The 20,316-nt window shown below is 39.9% G+C and overlaps 1 protein-coding gene across 1 annotated transcript in view; it reads right to left on the reverse strand.

Moving 5' to 3' along the window:
• LOC108248532 overlaps nucleotides 1–20,316 on the reverse strand; it is a 64,991-nt gene that overhangs the window by 9,619 nt on the left and 35,056 nt on the right. The window contains exons 44-66 of the mRNA XM_037981932.1: nucleotides 16,884–17,237; nucleotides 15,567–15,902; nucleotides 14,252–14,383; nucleotides 13,956–14,108; nucleotides 13,223–13,339; nucleotides 12,919–13,092; nucleotides 12,616–12,820; nucleotides 11,106–11,260; nucleotides 10,912–11,024; nucleotides 10,673–10,754; nucleotides 10,404–10,541; nucleotides 10,039–10,201; nucleotides 6,850–6,965; nucleotides 6,097–6,243; nucleotides 5,844–5,957; nucleotides 5,637–5,753; nucleotides 5,412–5,570; nucleotides 3,994–4,155; nucleotides 3,459–3,621; nucleotides 3,184–3,371; nucleotides 3,010–3,075; nucleotides 1,772–1,976; nucleotides 1,338–1,516 (exon numbers count right to left, since the gene is read on the reverse strand). Coding sequence (XP_037837860.1) covers nucleotides 1,338–1,516; nucleotides 1,772–1,976; nucleotides 3,010–3,075; nucleotides 3,184–3,371; nucleotides 3,459–3,621; nucleotides 3,994–4,155; nucleotides 5,412–5,570; nucleotides 5,637–5,753; nucleotides 5,844–5,957; nucleotides 6,097–6,243; nucleotides 6,850–6,965; nucleotides 10,039–10,201; nucleotides 10,404–10,541; nucleotides 10,673–10,754; nucleotides 10,912–11,024; nucleotides 11,106–11,260; nucleotides 12,616–12,820; nucleotides 12,919–13,092; nucleotides 13,223–13,339; nucleotides 13,956–14,108; nucleotides 14,252–14,383; nucleotides 15,567–15,902; nucleotides 16,884–17,237 — 3,738 coding nt within the window. The remainder of the gene's footprint in view (nucleotides 1–1,337; nucleotides 1,517–1,771; nucleotides 1,977–3,009; nucleotides 3,076–3,183; nucleotides 3,372–3,458; nucleotides 3,622–3,993; nucleotides 4,156–5,411; nucleotides 5,571–5,636; nucleotides 5,754–5,843; nucleotides 5,958–6,096; nucleotides 6,244–6,849; nucleotides 6,966–10,038; nucleotides 10,202–10,403; nucleotides 10,542–10,672; nucleotides 10,755–10,911; nucleotides 11,025–11,105; nucleotides 11,261–12,615; nucleotides 12,821–12,918; nucleotides 13,093–13,222; nucleotides 13,340–13,955; nucleotides 14,109–14,251; nucleotides 14,384–15,566; nucleotides 15,903–16,883; nucleotides 17,238–20,316) is intronic.

A 20,316-nucleotide genomic window follows, 5' to 3' on the forward strand; every position in this document is an offset into this window, starting at 1 on the left:
GAGGGAGATAAGAGGTGCAGGTATGGTAAGCAGTTGTGTCTGTTATTTGTTGTTGGAAAAGTACTGTGGCAAGCCATTTGTAGAATTATTCAAAATCTCTGATACGCAGCTCAGGGGTTAGTGCCGCGGCCTCGTAATCCTAAGGCTGCGGGTTCGAGACCCTGTTACGTCAGGAAGGGCAAACGGTGTAAAACAATTGCCAAATCTCTCACTGCTGCGGTGACCCCCAGAGAGGAGAGCAGCCGAAAGAAAAACAACAACAAATCTTGTAGGAATGTGTTAAAAAGAACAAAAAACACTACCATTTGGCATTTATTTCTGTTTCCTGTTGTACCAAACCCATGACCCTCATACCTACTGGACTGTGACTTAGGTGGTTACCATGGTTACGTGCTGTCAAGAGTGTAGTAAAAAGGATGCAGACTCACTTTATGAAAAGAAAATAATTTCATAACAAAACAAAAGGCTGATGAGGCAGTAAAAATACAAACACTGAGGAACAAAAACACAAGGTTGGCAGAGAGACAAACAGAATGAATGGGTGAAGACAGGGTGAGTATAGGAGTTTAAGTAAGCAGGAAATGATTATGCAAGAGGTCACAGCTGAGATTCATGAACATGGGAAGCAGGTGTGAATGGACAACAGAGAGTAAGAATGATAGAGCGGTACTGAAAAACTTAAATGCAAGTCTCAAAAGATAAACATGGAAGAATGAAAAGGAAAACACAAAGAACAGCAACATGACAAAAATTAACTAAACCCACAACAAAACAACCAAAACCCCCACAAATCTATCAAACAAAACAGAAAAAACTCAGAATCATGAAACATGGTTATTTTTTACCAAACACCCATGTAATGTAAAACTGATTGTGGTGTAAAGGTTTAATAAGGGTTTGCATAAACCACTATGAAATTGTGAAAACTGTTGTTGTTTTAGGAGAACAACAACCAACTTTGGAAGTGGGTTTGTACAGAAAAACTATTATTAACTTGAAATTACTGTCCGAGCAGAGCTACTTTCACAGCAATGCTGTCTGCTGTCAATCTTTAAACAGCAGTTTTTATGTACCATGACCAGAGACAAATCCTAACTTTTAGTTATGTGTAGATGATAAACACAGTCTAAGTAATTATAATCATACTTCATATTTCATGACAAGGCAATTAGTGTTTGTAACAAACAGAAAACAAATGATCTGCATGACCTAACTATACTATAACTATAACTTAAACACACAAAATTGGGGGTATCTAAAAACATACTTATAAAGTATGCTAAATAGAAATGACTGTGTTCTCAGTTTTAAAAAGAACTGGAGAGCAGTTTTCTCACCATATCTAGAGCAGCTCTGAGGGCTTTGACTCCAGTCTGTGAAAGGTGGGGATTGTCCAGTTGAACAGGCAGGATATCCACCAGCAGGTCAGTCCAAACCAAAACAGCCTCCCTCCACATCGACTCCAACTTTTGGCCCTTCACATCCTGGTACACACCTGCCAGAGTTGCCAGTGGCCCTGGAGGTGGAGAGCCCAAAACACACTCAGGCATCAAGAGAAAGAGCTGTGGTAATGAAGGCCATCATTTGCAATGAATAATTTGAATTGTTATAAAAAGGGAGGGAAACATGAATATGGCTATCTTCACAGATTAACAGATACATGTGCGTTTATTAATATGTGACACTGAGATTCAGTTTCATATCGTTTCAGATTATTGAAATAAAGTAAATCTTATGGTGCTTTGCTTGTTTTTCTCACGAACGCACTCACTCCTCAGCTCCTGTTGTCCCAGAAGAGATGCTTGTTGCGACACATTTAGAAAGTGGGGCAGGCTGCTGGTCAGGGTGTGACGGAGGGGGCTTCTGAGCCACAGAGACAACAAACCTCCGTCGGTCTCCCCCAGCAGAGCTTCAGCCTGCTGCGAAGCACGAAGAGGCACAGCACTCAGCTCCTGCAGCAGGGCACTGTCTTTGGACTGAAAATCAAAGCAGAAACTTAAACCCTGCATACCTTATAGAGGGTTGCACATGTATTCACCCCTTTGGAATTATTTCTTTTTTGTTACCTTAAAACCTGGAATTTCATTTGGAATTTTTAAAATTTAAGTAACTATTTGAGTAACTATTCTACAAAAACACTCCAGATTAATGAAGCTGAAAAGGAAAAATATGAATCTGAAAAGTGGTGTGTGTATATGTTTTCACACATGCTGCTTCAAAACTACAACCATCCCCTTTAGAAGCCACATAATCCGTTAAATAAGATCCAAATGTGAGTGATCTAAATGCTCAGTAATCGGTCCCTCCAGGATTTCGTGGGCATTTTTTTTTTACTAAAATCAATAAAAAACTATATATTTTAATATATAAACCAAAAATACTTACTAGTTTTGTAAGATAATTACCAACAAACATTGAAATTCTCAAAAGCTGCTTTATTTGATAACTTTGATAGCTTCTAAACTGACATTCATGACCATTTCTGGATTGTCCCTCGTCTGCAGCTCTCCTCGTATGTTTTGCAGACACAAAGTGTTTGTCGATGCGTTTATGTTCGATGATTACACTGCAGGACGTGCAAAAGTCAGTTGTTAGTCAGATGAGACTAAAATTGAACATGCTGTGGGAATGTGGTCACCCAACCAACTTGAAGGAGCTGCAGCAGTTTGGTTATAAAGAACAAACAAAGTCTCCAGATGTTAGATGGACCAAGATGATGGAGATGAGTTTTACGAAATCTGCTGCTGTAACTGCAGCAAATGGTGGTGACACGAAGTATTTTTCAGTTTTACATTTTAGAATTATTTAAAAGAAGTTTTTTCCTCATTTAACTTTGTTTTTTAAGTATTTCTTATAGAATTATTACTTATAATAAAAATAAAAATAAAATTAAATTCCTAATTGTAAGGCAACAAAACTAAGATTGTCATGGGGTGAATACTTTTGCACTTGCCGTTCCCACCTTACGGGCTAAAAGTTCAGCCATCATAGACTCGAGTGTTTACGTACCTGACTTCTGATTTCGATTAAAAGCTGCTGGAATGTCTTCATTCTCTCTGTGAGTTTATTCTGAATCTGAGAGTGGAAATAATGAATTTGTTCCTGTGACATGAACAAAAGCTAATTATTAAAAGATGTCCCTTTGATTTAATGCTTGGTATTATTTGGTGCCATTAGTCGTACCTCTGCAGCAGTTAAACTATCCAAATAGCCTCTGGCTCTCAGCGTTAGCCTCTGATTAGCCGTTCCCAGAGACAAACTTCCGAGAGTTTCCACTTTGCTGCAGGCTTCTCTTCTCAGCACATCCATCCTCAAACTGTGATTGGCTGCTGCACACAACGCTAACGTGAGATCCTCACAGAGGTCTGGACCTGCACAGACATCTTTTTTTTATTTATGTACAGCCTTAATATCTGTGGCATTATTGTACTCAGTGCTGAGGATTAGTCTGTCTGTACCATTCATAAAACCCGTTGTTGTCTGAAGACATGGTCCCTCCAGCGTCCCGTTCAGCCAAATCTTCTCTCTGTGGTCCAGCGTGGCCTGCACTTGGAGACCTGACCCACGGGGCCAAGACAGAGCATTGCCCCCAACCTCCATGCTCAAATTTCCTACTCTCCACTGGAAAGGAAGAGTAGGGACATGTACGTTTTAACCCAGTACTTGGGGAGAACATGCAAACAACACAAAGGAAGGCTAACCAACTGCTCCACCATGCAGCCCCCTCTTTGTTCAACATCATATCCAATACAATGTTTTATTGGCTGACAAAGTTTGCTTGGTGGTTTCACAATAAACAAGATCCAACACCTACAAGCCAAAAAAGACATTTTGGACCAAGTGGAAGACATTTGAACATGCAATAAATTTAGAATTTCAGCAGAGGAGATCTCTTTGCAACCATAAACATTTTGTATGTGGACACCTATTTGAGGGAAAGCAGCACCAGATCAGAGAACAGAAATCATCTCTGTATGTCGCCACATGTTTTACCTCAGAGGACAGAGACACGTTGGTCCCTTGAGCAGTAGAGGAGTTAGTGAGGGCGAGTGTGAAGCTGCACTGGTGAGGTCGACCCGTCACTGACAGTTGAGACTGCGTGTAGAACAGCTTCTCTCCTGAGCTCACTCGGTGAGATCCGGACCATGACAGAGGCTGGCAGACACCCAAAACATCCATCAGCAAAAAAACAAAAAGAAAACCTTTGAAGAATATTGGATCATTCAAGTGAAAAGAAGCATATAAAGCTACACAATACAAAAAAAAACTACTGAGTTAAATTAATAATGCCAGCCATACCTAAAAGGCCCAAAAAGAGAATTTTCATTTTTTAGTAGTAGGGTTATATAAAGCATTTTTGCATCATCAGTCTTATCCACAGCACACAGCAGTCAGAAAGATTTAGAGCCCAGAAGCAAAGATGTTACGCAGTGTGTGGCAAATCTAATATGTATTGTGAATTAGTCTCTTCTACAGCCATACCACATTTTAACTCTATATTTGTAAAGCTGAGTTATAGCCATGGTAAGAAAAAACCCTTCCCTCCACTGCCGGATCCTCTGCCTGAAATTGTCCATTATGTCAAACGGTAGTACGCAGTATGCAGTGGTCTATGGAGGACAAGGGTGGGGAATGTTTTATTAAACTGGCTGATGACTCAAAAAGAACAAAATAACTAGTATATCTGCAAAGCAAAGCTGTTTTGCATGGAAGTTTTTGGTAGCCTGCTTAGTTTTTGTTGTACCACAAAGGATATTTTACGTGTTCAGTGAATAAGATGATACAAAGAAGCTTTATTTACATGCACATTTTATAAATCAAACATGTCAAATGAAACTATAAAAAATATTTCAGAATAATTTAAACTCAGATATTGACCAATATGATATGTATTGGTGGGATGTTTCAAAGAGCCGTAAATTGCATCTCTAATATGCATTTTATATATTCTTTTACTGTTTCTTGTGTGTTTTTGTGGCTGTGTTACAGTGCCACATACTGGCCCGGCATAATTACTACAGTGTTTGGGTCCTATTCCGTGTTGTTGTGTGAATAAAAAACATTTTTTGGAAACGGTGCTGTGTTTACAACAAAAAAAGATCATTTGGAAAGACAGCATTTCCATGGCCTAAGATCAGTTGACTGTGACAGCCATCTTGAATTGAGTTAGTACCAAAAGTTAATCATGTGTAAATGTACATCCAATGGTTACTTTCGGAAAGTGTCATTAGGGTTTGTCCATTGGTTCATGAGATATTTTGCTAACAAACTAACAGAGTTGACTCCAACAGTTTTAAGAACAAATCTTATGCAATCAGTTTGTGGTTGTAGTATAAATTAGGACTAACTCTCAGCTACGGCCATACAAAGGTTTAGCTCAGTTTCTTTGAAATTGACTGAGTTGTACTCACAGGCTGTTGGGGACAAACTCCTAGCTCCACCTTGTGCTCTAAATGGTTCTTGAGGTTGGTTTGAACTTTGGCCAAGAGTTCATGTGAGTGACAGGGTGAAGGGGACACTCCATCCAGAGCAACATAAACCTGAAGGCTCTGCAGTCCACAAGGAAATATCTGGAAGAAACAAAAAATCACTGTTAGTGTCTTTTCAAAATGCCAGCTGTAAACTGTGCACCCTACCTGGTAAGTGGTGTTTTGTCTGAAACCCTTGCTGTCCCATCTTATTTCTGCCATCTGTGAGTACAAGTCTCCCCCTGGGCCCATTGACACACAGCCTTTAACAGAAGACACTCCCATCTGATCAAACGGACACACAGACATGCAGATGAAGCACTGAGTTAAACTCTCCTCACTTTCAGCATTTAAAATAGTTGCGGATCTACCAACCTGTTGCGCTGACAGCAGCACACATGCCTTACCCCCTCTGGAGTCTGTCTGCAACAGCTTGTCCAGGCTGAGGGAGATGTTGACAGGGACGGCACCATCCCATGACAAATGGGTCTGCAGAATACACATCCAAACTAATTCTGAAGAACCACTGTTATTCTTACAAATAGATGGAATCCAGTAAAGCTGATGGACAGGTAAGGTGTGTGGTGCACTGTAAATGTAAAATATTGGAATGACGATCTTCATGTACCTGGTGTCTGCTGTTTTGTTCCCTCTGTGAGCTGTGTGATGCGGTGTGCAAAGACAGCTGGCTCAGTGTGGAGGAGAAAGGATGTTCCAGCACCAGTTTGGTCTCATTTCTCTCCTCAGAGTGACTCCATGAGCTGAGAGCTCTGATCTACAGGAGGCAAACAACAGAGCAAAACATATCAGTGTCATTTTGGACTAATAAAAGCTATTACAGGCAGAAAGTCTGGTTCAACTGATTTTTTTGTGCTTTTATCAATGCATTGCTTATTTGTTTGTTTAAATAAACTGAGAAAAATACACACAAACATGCAGATGAAGTGTTATGGTCTGTGTTTTTGGTATTTACTGTTTTAGGCTTTGTACTTTGCTAATTATTGATCTAATACCCTGTGAAGCACCTTCATCGACAGCTGTGATTGTTTTTAAATGTGTTATAAAAATATCTACTTCACTTTTTGTTTTTCAAGTTAACATTTTATAGAAGTTTCAACAACTGCTCAGTTGCATGCACAAGCTTTGGTTTAAACTGTTTCAGTCACATTCTCATGAATTTATTTTCCAAGTGTCACACTTCAAGTCAAATTAGTTGTTTTCTTGAACAGGTCAGTCCCTGTTGCGAGCAACAATAAGTGACCAACTATTTTTGACTCTAAAAAACAAAAGGACAGGTCCATTTCACAAAGAAAGCCCATATAACTTGAATGAAACCTTAAAAACAAAATCAGGTTTGTGACACAGTTTAGTTCTGTCTGACCTGCTCCAGTCGTCCGTGCCACGTCCAGCCCAGTAAAACTTGGTCTAGTCTGCCATGTAAGGAACGTTCCTGCACCACATCCAAATGGGTCGAACAGGGAATGCCACTGATATGAACTAACGTCAAAAATACAAGAAAGACTTGTTAAGAACTCAAGATACAATGTACATATGTCCTATTAGTTGTGTCTTAGTAAGTTGCTAGAACTGTACCATGAAAGTTGACCAATTTTTATGCTTTTCTGTCTGACCCTCTAGTGCCAAACAAAACTTAATGTTCTGGTACTCGAATCAGTCCTTTGGAAACATCCCAGCAGGCTCTTTACTACATTTAATTCAGACTTAAAAGTTAACTAACATGGATGCTTTGGATTGTAGGGAAAACTCTACAGGTCCCACGTGTGTGTGAGACCAATTGCTCATTGATTTTCTGAGAACCATATCTTTCTGTTTGAAAGAATAGATTGAAAGAACTGTTAGCAGACCTGCAAAACAGTGATCTGTAGGAGTATGCAAGAAAACGCCAGCAGCACTTAAAGCATCCTAAAACACATTTGCCTTTTAGAAGAGTAAAAACTTTTGTAGCCATAAAAAATTCTCCAATATCTGGCCTTAGTGCCAATAAAACCAATCCAGGACAGAGGACCTTTATCATACAGGGATCTACTGACCACTGTAAAAGAGTTCATTCTGGAGATAATTCCATCTACACTATATTGCCAAAATTATTCACTTGTCTCCCTTCTCACCTATATGAACTTGAGTGACATCCCAGTCTTAATCCATAGGGTTTAATATGATGTTGCCCCACCCTTTTGCAGTGATAATGTGAGGATTTGGATTTTTTGTGTTCTTGGTTTTGTTTTCTTTAATTAGTCTTGTGATTGTTTTCAGTTTGGTTTTTTTTATGTTCCTGCTCAGTAGTTCACTCCTCCCCTGTCACTCTTTTTGCCCTCCTTGTCACGCCCATCTCCACCTGTCCATAATTATCTCCACTCACCTGTTTCTACTTACCTCGTCACCCTCAGTATTCAAAAACCCGGTCACTTCTCTCACTATCTGCTGGTTCATTGTTTTTCCTTTTTTGATAGTAGCTGTCTCCGTGCCTTAGTTCCCAGATGTTTTGTTCCACTGTGCTTATTGGTTTTTGTTCTGTTTGTGTTTGCTGCCCCGTCAGCTTTTGTTTTATTTTTCTTTAGTTAATAAATTAGTTTATTTTTACCATGAGTCTGCACTCAGGGTTCTTTTCTGTGTCCCGCGATCCTGACAGATAACAGCTGCAACTCTTCAGGGAAGGCTTTCCACAAGGTTTAGAAGTGTGTTTATGGGAATTTTTGCTCTGAAGTCCAGTGGCGGCGGGATTTACCTGATCTAATCTGAAGGCCACATGAAGTTTGGATGTCTGTAGTGACTGACTCTGCAGAACGTTGGTGACCTCTGTGCACTATGCACATCAGCATTCGCTGAGCATGCTCTGTGATTTAACATGGTCTACCAATTCATGACCAAGTGGCTGTCATTCCTGATTGCCTCTACTTTGCTGTAATTTCACTAACAGTTGACTGTGGAATATTTAGTTGCGAGGAAATTTCATGACTTGTCTTATTGCACAGGCGGCATCCTATCACGTTACCACTCTGGAATTCACTGAGCTCCTGAGAGCAACCCATTCTCTCACAAATGTTTGTAGAAGCAGTCTGCATGCCTAGGTGCTTGATTTAATACACCTGTGGCCACGGAAGTAATTGGAAAACATGAATTCATTGACTTGGATGGGGGAGTGAATACATTTAGCAATGTAGTGCATGTTCTTCCTCTTATCACAGGTTGGGGTGTGGAAGTTACGGGTGCAGGAGGTAAACCCACACATCAGTCTTGCCAGCGACTCTCCCCAGCTCCTCTTGGGGAATCTCAAGGTATTCTCAGGCCAGAGAGGATATATCTGTATAATCCCTCCAGTGAGCTCCAGGTTTACCCCAGTGTCTCCCCCTAGTGGGTTTGTGTGGAAAATTTTCAAAGTTAGGCATGTAGGAGACATCTTAATCAGATGCACATACCACCTCAGCTGACCATTTCAATGTGGAAGAGCAGTAGCACTACTCTGAGCCCCCTCTGGATGTTTAATCTCTGCAGCTTTACTCTAAAGCTGAGCTCAGCCACCCTACAGAGGAAGCTCACTTAAGCAATTTGCAACCAGGCTCTTGTTCTTTTGGCCATGATCCATACCTCAACTACAAGTGAGGGGTGGAACATAGATGGACCAGTAAATCAAGAACTTTAGCATTTCTTTACTTCTACAGACCCGAGCAACGCCCTCATTACTGCGGATGAGACTCAGATTCATCGATCCACCTCTGGCTTCATGCTGCCATCCCTTATGAGCAAGACATCAAAATATCCATTTGAGGCAAAAACTCAGCCCAAATCTAGTCACTTTCAAAGAGATGCAGAGTTTCTTATGAAGAAGCTTAAAGAAAACAAACATTTGTGCATTGCTTCACCAATGAAAAAGGTCAGACGAAAAGCTATGCTTTCATAAGGAACTGATAAAAGTTTGCAAAGAGTACCTACTCAGTTTGACCTGGAACCAGAGACTTACTAAATCAAAGAAGAGATGGATGAACAGGTTAAAAAAGCAATTCTAAGAAGGTTTCCCAGGGTACACATGTCAGGTTTGGAGGAGAAAGGCCCTTTCAACAAGAAGACAACCTGAAACATGTTGCACTGCCAAGAAACTAAAAGAGTGGCTTTGGGTGAACAGCCAACAGCATCCAGAATGTGGACCTGAACCTCCCTGAAATAATTTTAAAAATTGATGTGAAATAACGCTCTCCATCTAAAGTGGTGGAACTTGAGCAATTCAGAAAATGGGAGAAACCTCCAAAGGAGAGATGAGCCAAAAAGGAAAAATGTATTTCCAAGAAGACTTGAGGAACTGTTTGTGGCTAAAGGTGCTTCATCCAAGCACATCTGAAAGAAAATAACCTTATCTTCCTTCCTTAAAATCTAATTAAGAAACACAGTATATACTGTATGATAAAAAATAAAGTAAATCCATGTGAGGATTAGTCTGAAAGCTTCCTTTCTGCACTGTGTATAGCCTAAATGAGGCCCTAAGAGATTAGATACAAATATGTGAGGACTCCTCTTGTAAAAATAAGTGAATCTTGGCAGGCATTCAGTATTTTACTCTTCAGCGTCTGATTCCCGGTTTCCAGTCCTGGAGGAGCGGAGTACAGAGCAGACAAGTTGAACTTTTGTTTGCCCCACACAGCTGACTGTTGAAGGTTGTAGCTCCATCTTTTGGCCTCATAGAGCGTCCTCACTGTGATGGTCCTGGGCAGAGGCTTCAGCTGGAGAAAAGAAGCTGTTAGAGTTAGAGTCAGAAACCACAAGGATTATATTAAATAAATATGAATATCTGCAGTGAATAGCTTTATTTTAAAAACACTATAAAATATCCTGGACACCAGAATTACCCAATTTTACCAATATGAGTGTTTTTGAGTTCTAAGGGCCCATAGATTGTGCTGACACTGTGGTGTTAAAACTTACCTGTGGGTATGAGTGTTTCACCTCTACTTCCTGTCTGTATCCACTCTCGATGGCTGCCAGCTCTCCCAGAGCCCACAACCTCCTCCTGCCTGCCAACACCTCCACTAAACCCGCCACACTGGACTCAGTCCGGTTCAGCTGGGAGGGAACAGAGAGAGCACTAAATCTCTGCGCTGACTGACATGAAATGATGTGTAGATTTTGGAAAGACTGTTTCTTTTTGGTTTGAAGAGAATTTGACAGGAATGGGTTTGAGAATGAGACCCCACCTGAGACCGGACACTGAGCTGAGATGGCAGATAGAATAACATCTTGGGAACGTTGTGGACCACATTCACCATCAGATCTTTCCTAAAGAACAAAATATCTGTAAAACAATATGCTGTTTTTCCAACTTTTATTGAACAGGGATTATAATTTTCTGGATTTCTAAATGCTAAGGCAGATGAGATAACGGATGCTGTCATTCATGACTAATTTGGATTCAGTACGTATGCATCATTAGTACCTATGAGACACATAGTGTCCCTGGACAATGACTGCGAGTGAAGAGCTCAGTTCAGGGTTTATGGCCATGGAACACCTCATATGTGACCCGGTAAGTCTTCCCCAGGCCTCCACCTTAAATGAAAAGTCAGAAGGATTGTTAGCACAGAGGAACAATTCTGTGGGAATTTCATCCACATGCTGACCTTGTAGCACCTGAAGGGCTGGACTAGTTTGTCCTTGTATATTGTGTTTCAGTGTGATTCTGGCCTCCTTGGCTCCTCCATGTGTCCCCCAGGCCCCGATTTCCCCCGCCACTCGAACCCTCCAGTCCTGGTGGTGAATGTCTAATGAGGTGCTTCTCTGAGTACCTGCAAAAGGACTCGGGTTAAAATTAGAGTACTCACAACCGTCATGAGAACTGCTTTTCTAAAGCATATTTGGCTTTTACAGAATAAAAAAATTATAATCTAAAACGCATTTCTTACAAAAACATGGAAATCAAGTCTTAAAAAGATCATTATTTTTCTTTTGTGAAATGTGGTTATGTAGAGTAGCTTTGAGAAAATCTTGTGGGGGAGTTCAGCTAACAGCTACACAATGCACGACCAATTAAGAAGCAATCCAGAACAGTAAAAATGAGTGAATACAAAAGCAACAAACAGCTTGACTTTTTCTGTGGGAAACAAGTAAATGTGTTTCAGTCAGATTAAACAAAGAAATAATTTTTGACTAGAGAGCTGTAACAACTCCTGCTGCTATCAGCTGGTTGATGAATAGACTGCATAGAATATAACAGCAGCTACAGTTCCATAGTTAGTGTGCAAACAGGAATATTGTTTGAATAAGAAAAACACCTACAACATAACCAACCTGTCTAAAGCAAAAGTGACAAATTCTCTCAAAGTTTTTGCCCGTTTCTTTAGTTCACGTTGCAGTAGATGAAGGTTATTTGCTCTTGAAATTATTGTTTTGAGCTTGATTCTCCTATGAGAACTCCTCTTAGGTTTTCCAAACTGAAATCACCTTTAGGTCACTTTGTACTTTCGCCATTCTGTACTGCCATGTCCCATCCGAGTTATCATTTTTGCGCTTATCCTTTTCTTTTTGTTTATCTATTGCATTTGGCCTAACTCTAATCTTACCCAAATTCTAAACACGATGAGTAGATTAGAGTAACAAAGGTCGCTAAAATCATTGGCTGTCAAAAAGGGTACAAAGAAACCTCAAGGTAAGTATAAAGAGACCCATTGTACCCAGAAAAGTCTGGGTACATTGTGACTGTAAAAGTATGAAGTAACCTGCACCCAGTAAAAGGAAATCAGTCAGTTTGTAGCCAAACGGCACCCAATGGTAATAGTAATAACAATGTGGGTACAAAAAGGTGACAAGGCAGGTATGAAATGGATAAAAGCAGGTACTAACTGGGTTGAGGGGGGCACAATGTGGGCTGAAGTGGGTACTAAGATACCTGGGGCAAATTAATCTTCTCCCAATTAAATTTAAATTTAAAAAAAAGTACGAGGTGACTAAAACTGCAAAGGTATGATTTGGCGGAAGGATGTATTGAGCTGATAAATAAGAAAAATAACAAAATAAACGACAAAAGTGTTTAATGATTGTATTTGTGGCCTTCAGAGATACAAATTAAACAATATTTTCATATTTTAAACTGGAAGAACAAATATTAAAAGACAAAGCACCTAATAAGTTAATACGTACAGACCTTTAAACTGAGCTGACAGGACAGTGTGCAGTTTGTGACGTGTCTTTGTTTGATTGAGAGCTGCAGGAGAGAAGGACAGAAGTGCAGCCAGGTGACCATCAGGCCCGCTGAAGTTCAGGCCGGATGTGAGCAGGTTCTGTCCATCCAGACTGAGCTGAGCTCTGGACTGAAGCTTAAATAAAGCTCCTTTGATGGAGCAAAGCCCCTTGGAAAAAAAAAATACAAAACACAGATCTTGAGCCAAAAAGAAAATTGGATGTATTAATCAAAATAACACAAATACTTTTAGTGGTTAAAATGTACCTCTATGTTGAAGGGCAGTCCTTGGTCCTGTAACCATGTCCAGCTGTGCCACATTGTTCCTGTAATTTCTTTGAACAGAGGAAAGTTTTTTATGTGTAATTTCAGTCCTGCATGTTGGTCTCCACACCTGGACTGTACACTCAGAGCTTTTCCCTCAGCAGAGGCCAGCTCTACCTACACACACGCACACACACACACACACACACACAGTCTGTGTTAAGAAATGCTTCTAACATTTACCAGGCTTTTAACACGCTTTGAACAAGCCAAGCAGATATCAGTTCAAAGATCTCACTCCTCTAACCTGGATGTTGTTGTTTGCAGAGACTCCCAGTTTGTTCAGATATTTCACTGTGTGTTTAAAGTGGCTCCTCACTCTCACTGTGTCAGCTGTCTTTCCCACAATTACCTCTTGACTGAGCTGAAAACCAAAATCAGAAAGTGGTCGTAAAGTTAGGCATGTTTTGAAAGTCATTTTGACTATTCGCAGTGGGTATAAATGTCTACACATCCCATTAGAAATACCAGGTTTTTGTGCTGAGGGAAAAAAAAGATCCTAATTAAACATTTTTAAACTTTTCTCATCTTTGCTGTGACAATATATTCTGTAGAAGTCAACTAAAAAACTGTTAGAAATCCAATGGAACACAGTGAATCAAGAACTGGAAAAAATATTGGACAAATAACAGTATTGAGGACAAAAACTGGTCAGAAAGGCTGCCAAAGCAGACCCTGAAGGAGCTACAGGAAGTTCTGACATGTACTGGTTGTGTTCTCCATGTCTGGACTCTGGACTGGGGTGATGTTGAAAAGTGAAAGACATTTCTTACTAAGAAAACCCTCCAGATGTGGCTAATTTCAGAGAGAAAAATCAAGTCTCCCAAAAGAAATACTACACCAGATAAATAAAAATGGTCTTCCAAAATATTTTTATTTGTTATAAAAACATGAACATGAAATTTTCAGGCTTGACAGGTTTGAGTGTGAACCTTATAAAAAAGTCCTCTGAATATTTTTTTACTGACTACTGCACTTACCTTTTGATTTTTGACACTGCTGTTGTATAACAAAAAGTATGAACCATTGTCGTAGCTACCAGAACTTATATTCAGTGAAGCATTCTGAGGCAGACCCAAATTCTCCAACAGGGGCACAGAGTGCTTTAGATGAAAAGATGCTTTCTTTTGGTCCTGCAACAGCAGAAAATGCAAGATGACAACATTCTTTCAAACCAGTTCTTTAAATATTAAAGGTGAGCATTCACAATTCTAAAAATAAAAAGTGCAATTATTTAAAAAGAAACCTTTTAGTTGAGTTTGATTTTTTTTTTTACCTGAGTTTGTCTGGCAGCTAATGCAGTCTGTAGCTCTGAGTCATCTATCACCATGGAGATGTGAGAGTCAACACTTGATGAAGAGACAACCAGCGACCCAAAAGCCTGCAGCCTGTTCGGACTGCCCCACTCCTTTATGTACAAGCAGGAAAAGACTGGAGATTAAATGACTGATTGCTCTGAGATCATATTTTAAACAGTGCATACTCATCATATCTAACTTTCAGTCTGGTTGTAGACGGGTGCACAGCACAACTACAGCAGCTTTAAAGTAATGAAAGTAATGAATGGTTTTATTGAAGCTCTGGAAAACAACATGCAGCCTTTTTTATCAGCCTCTCTGAGGTTTTAGACCCAATGGATCTTAGTTTACTAATACTTATCAGTATTAGACCATCTGAACATGCTGTTCAGACAAGTTTTCAAAACAAAGTAACTGAACTTCTTGTTTGTTGAAGATATTTTGCTACTTATTTGACCTTTTTCAGTTTTAACTGTTCAGTTCAGTTTAAAATAATCTATTGAACTTTTTTTAGTGTTTGAAAGAAAAAAGCATTACTTCCAGCTTCTAATGTACAGCCAAAGGTTCTCCCCAGGTATCAGTTTTAGAGCTACTCTTATTTGCTTTATATATTGACAACCTTGATCAAGAACGTTCATTGTTACTGCTGAGGGTACAATAATGTACTTTGTTACATCTACACCTTATCAGGTGTCTTATAAGCTCCAGTTCCGTTCAGAATACTTTGTGCAGCTCCAAGTTAGTTAGTACTTGTGTTTTTCTCAAACTCAAAGTGAATAAATAAATCTTTCATCTGTCATCACTCTTCAGGGTTCAGAGATCGAGTTTGGATCTAAATACAAATATGAATTCTGCTTGACAGTTCTGTCCTTCCCGTCTCACACAACCGGCTGGTTGTCAGGATCTTAAGGGTGTTTTATTTTGTTTAATAGTTTTAGTTATTTCTTGATATTTATTATCCTGTTTAAAGTTTTGTTTCATGTTTTTCTTTGTTTTACTTAGATATTTCCCCATGTTAAGTATGTTTCACTTTGCTCTATTTCTCCCCCTGTATCACTTCCATTGTTTACTTCAGCGCCCCTGGTTTTCCCAGGACCTCACCTTTAGTTAATCATTATCTTTACGGACTCATATTTTAACTCATTTTACACTGCAGCCTGTGATCATTCCAACTCAATTTGCCAGCACGGGTAACAAATTTTAAACATTTTCTACATACAAGCATCTAGATGTCAATGTTCTGCTCGATGATTTCTGTTACTGATCGTAATGCTACAGTAGTGGTTTCTCTACCTGGCTCGTCGAGCAGTTGTTGTGATACACCAGTGACGCCTGCAGGCCAGGCTGTGACATGACAGCTCCACTGGCTCTGACTGCACAGTCCTCTGCAACGATGAGCACTTCTGCGTGGTGCTGTTCACTTCCAGAGCTGCTGGTAAATCTCAGTCTGCTGCTTTTGGGCAGCGCTTTGAGAGACGGGAGTTCATGTCTGAACACAGCCTCTACGCTCAGCTCTGGCCAGGGCTTTAAATCAAACCTGAGGAAAACACTTCTCCCCTTCACATCAGAGTCCAGAGTAGCTCTCCAGATACCTCGAGGATGCTGCCACACTGAGCCATTCAAATGAGGCTTTGTTGGAGAAAAAAATCTGTTGTCATTGTCACTAAAATGGTAGCAAACAGAGCACATTTATTCACACTTTATACTATGGATCATCTATGGAAGTGCTGTTATTTCTTCTTTTTTTGTTTAATTGCATGCCACTGAAAGGTAAAAAGCAGGCGAAAGTGTTTCTGCTTGAGCCTGTGTGTGGTTGTCTGTCTGGCTGTTAGCAAAATATTCCCTGAACCACTGCACAGACTTTAATGAAACTCTCAGAAAGTAGCCACTGAATGCACATCTACAACCAGTTAACTTGTGGAGTCAACCTGATTAAAGATGGCCACCACAGCTAACTGACCTTAGAAAACACAAAAATTTCTATAACTCAGTCAATTTTACAGATTTGGAACTCAAATTTGGCATGGCAGTAGCTTAGAGTCATCCCTGACACATACTCTGAGTGCTACATATTGAGCAAGACTTTTGCTTAAAACTTTGGCATTAACTGTTGAAGTTGACCCTGTTGGTCTGTTAGCAAAATACCTTATTAACCACTTTGCAGATTTTAATAAAATTCTCAAAAAGTAATCAATTGATGCACATCTACAACTGATTACCTCTTAGAAACATCCCTATTCAACATGACTGCCACAGCTAATCAACCGTAGCAAAGACCCAAATAGGTATAACTTAGCCAATTTCACAAATATTGAACTAAAACTTGATGTGGTTGTAGCTGAGAGTCATTCTCAATTCATACTACAGGGACTAATAGATCACATAAGCTCTTGCAATCTAATGTGAGACTGTGCATAACATTATTTTTGATGTTCAACAAATATGGCTATAACTTTGTCCCTTCTCATTATAAGATGATCTAGTTTAATGTGTTCCTTTAAGAAATGCTGGACCTTTAATTAATCTTTGAGTTTGGCTGTTTGATATAACTGTACAAATACAGAGCAAAAACAAAGCATTTAACTGGATAAAACATTAAATATTTCGTACCTTTAACACAGGGCATGTTGACTCTACAGCCCATAGCCCTTGTGGTGCTTCTCTGGCCTCAATACCTTTTTTGGCTCTGATGGTGCATGTTCCCACTTTAATAAACAGAGCACCAGCCTCATCAGGCCCTGCAGGAGAAGTAGCCTCCATGGAGACAATCTGTGGCATACCAAGGCTCTGTAAGCCAGGGAAGGAGTGATTGAGGGTCCCAGAGAGATGTGGAGTCCTGCAAGATTGACTTAGCTCTACAGACAGGTCCTGGTTGTCTGCCCTGAGGGAGGAGGACACAGTCACCTGGCAGGGAGTAACCAACAGGAGGCCCTGAAAGGCCAGGGACCGGGGCAGGATGGTTCCCTGAGCAAAAACACAGGTGAAAATGCTGATAAAATCATAATTATAAAATATATGCATGTGAAAGTATTCACTACTTTTTACTTAAGTCTTTTGGATGATATAACGTTATAAGGCTCTTTTTAATTGAGGCTATGTCTTTTAAAGGAAATGTCTTTTGTGTTTCTTTTTTAATGAGTTTTTTAATTACACATATTTATTCTTTAGTTATTTTCACCTGGTAATCATTTGTTGTTACACTCTCATCCTGTAGCCAGTTTGGGGAATGTGGCAAAGCTGTAAATTTAAAGTCTGGAGCTGACATTTAACTTCAAAAGTCCAATCATTATGTTTGGTCCATCTGTGTAGTCCCAGTGTCATATGATCACAGTACATAAAACTGCTGTTAATTTCTCAAAACTCTCCAACATCGCAAAGTCAAGCACCAAAATAGCAGCACAAAGTCTAAAAATTTACCAGACATGTCAAAGGTAAAATTCTGGAGAAGTGCAGATTACTGCAGGGCTGTAAAACCTATTTACCTCTCAGGTTATACACCCCACCACCAAATCCGTAATTTGGAGGTAACAGATATATGGGTGTTAACAGGGCCACCTTTAGCTAAACACTAGGGCTCAACAGAGCTCTACAGAAAACCATCACATTGTGTGAAAAATGGCAAAATAATTAAGAAAATTAATAATGAATGGGTCCTAAAATGTATAAAATTATATACCCCAGTCAGACACTGCAACTAAACTTTTACCAGATGTGATAGAAACCAATAAACCTAAGAACACCCCCTACAGTGAAGAGAGATGGTGGCAGCATCATGCTGTGGGGTGTTTGTCCTTGGCTACCCCAGAAAGTTGGCCAGTTTGATGGCGCTAAATCAGGGGTGTCCAATCCTGGTCCTGGAGGGCCACCATCCTGCATGTTTTCCATGTTTCCCTGCTCCAACACACCTGATTCAGTGGTTAAATCACCTCTTCATGTTCTGCAGAAGCCTGTTAATCACCCATTGATTCAAATCAGGTGTGTTGGAGCAGAGAAACAAGTAAAACATGCAGGATAGTGGTCCTCGAGGACCAGGATTGGACACCCCTGCACTAAATAAAGATAAAATTTACAGTGATGAAACCTGAAATACGCTAAAATAAAAAAGCACAAGAGTGGATAAAGAAGAAACATTTGAATGCCCTGGTCAAAGCTTAGACAACCCTGAGACCATAAACTTAGACTCCATAGACCTTTTTTTAACTCTGTGGTGGCATCAGCCATCTTCTATGATGTAGTCTGCTGGAGCAGCAGCTTATCTACAGCTGAGAGGAAGCGGTTAGATAAGCTCATCATGAAGGCCAGCTCTGTCCTAGGATGTTCCCTTGACCAAGGGCAGGTGGTGGGAGATAGAGGAACTCTGGCAAAAATATCAACACTGTTGGTCAATGTCTCCCACCTAATGCATGAAGTTGATGAAGAACTGATAAAGTGTCAGGTGCGGTGGAGAGTGAGGCGAACCCAGAGCGCAGACTCACTGTTTCCAGAAAAGAAACTAATTTATTAAAATAAAAACAAGACAAAGGCTGACGTGGCAGCAAAACTAAACATAACAAAATCCAGACCGAACAAGAGGGGCAAGACAAGAAGAGAACCAGACAGAGCATGAAGCGACAATAGACCAGTGACAAGTAGAGGACATGACCAGGTTTTAAGAGCAGGAGGTAATTAGGGGAAGTGGGCACAGGTGAGATGACTACAAAAACTAGGAGCAGGTGTAGATGGGCGTGGCAGGCAAACGAGAGACAGACCGAGGAGCAGCGAACGATGACAGAGGCACAGAGGCAAGACAAAACATGAAGACAACAAAACAAAACAAACAAAAAGCCCGATCCTGACAAAAAGCTCCTTCAGTGACAGACTGCTGCATCCTAGGTGCACAAAGAAGGTTTATCGTAGGTTCTTCCTCCCCACAGCTGTTAGACTCTATCATCATCACTGCTCCCAACAAACCTAATAAGAGTTTACGTCTCTGATGTCACTTCCACAGTTTTTTCATTTCTTGTAAATAGTGTGCTGTTTTCTTTTTCTTGCAAAATACACATGCACATGTTGTACATTTTTTAAATTATCCAACAGAACTGCACGTTTCTTTGAATCTGAGTAGGCTATTTTTAACACCTGCGCAGTATTTTTCTTATGTTGTAAATTTGCCATTACTGTGCAGTCTCTTATTCATGTTTAATAATAAACTAATATCAACTCATAGTCTACAGACTGTTATGGTTCCAAAGTCAGACTTGAACATAGCCAAGTATTATTTTAAGTATTTAGAAAAGTTATTTAATTGGTAGTCTGGAAAGTATAATTTGTTTATCTACAAACCCTGGCAAAAACTATGGAATCACCCCTCTTGGATGTTCTTTCAATTTAATTTTGTACAAAAAATAAGTCACAAAACTATGATTTTTCAGCATTCCAACCTTCTGGCATTAAGAAACAATAAAGAAGAAAGGAATATAATTGTTGTAGTCAGTCACAATTGTTGTTGTTGTTGTTTTTTAAAATTAAGTAGAAGAATAAATGATGTAATCATGAGAAAACCACTGCTTCATTAGTACTTTGTTGCCCCACCTCTGGCTTTCTAACAGCTTGAATCCTCTGAGGATGGACCAAACTGATGACAAACAGTACTCTTCATCAGTCTGTCTCTTATTGCTGTTAAAGGTCAGCTCTAAGGGTTGGAGTCTCATCATTGATAAGCAGAGATTTTCAGCTGGACTGAGATCTGGACTATCTGCAGACCGTGCCTTTACCTTTAAATGTCTTTCTTGAAGGAAGGTTTTCTCCTCTGTGTCTTTCCCTGACCCGACACTTTCATCCAGTCCCCCTCAGTCCATGACTGCTTTCCTTTAGTCCACTGTCACCTTCTTCTTCTCTGTTTGGGAGGTAAGGATGGCTTTATTTGACTTCTCTGGATGTAAATCACATTTCTTTTAGGTGATTTCTAACAGTTTGGTCACAGACATTGACCCCGCTTGTTTCTTATTTGTTTTCTTTGTATTTTCTGTTTTCAAGACCTTTAGCTTTAAGTTTTCCATCTTCG

This window comes from Kryptolebias marmoratus, linkage group LG20 (assembly GCF_001649575.2).
Source record: "Kryptolebias marmoratus isolate JLee-2015 linkage group LG20, ASM164957v2, whole genome shotgun sequence".
In the NCBI taxonomy this organism is placed as follows: domain Eukaryota; kingdom Metazoa; phylum Chordata; class Actinopteri; order Cyprinodontiformes; family Rivulidae; genus Kryptolebias; species Kryptolebias marmoratus.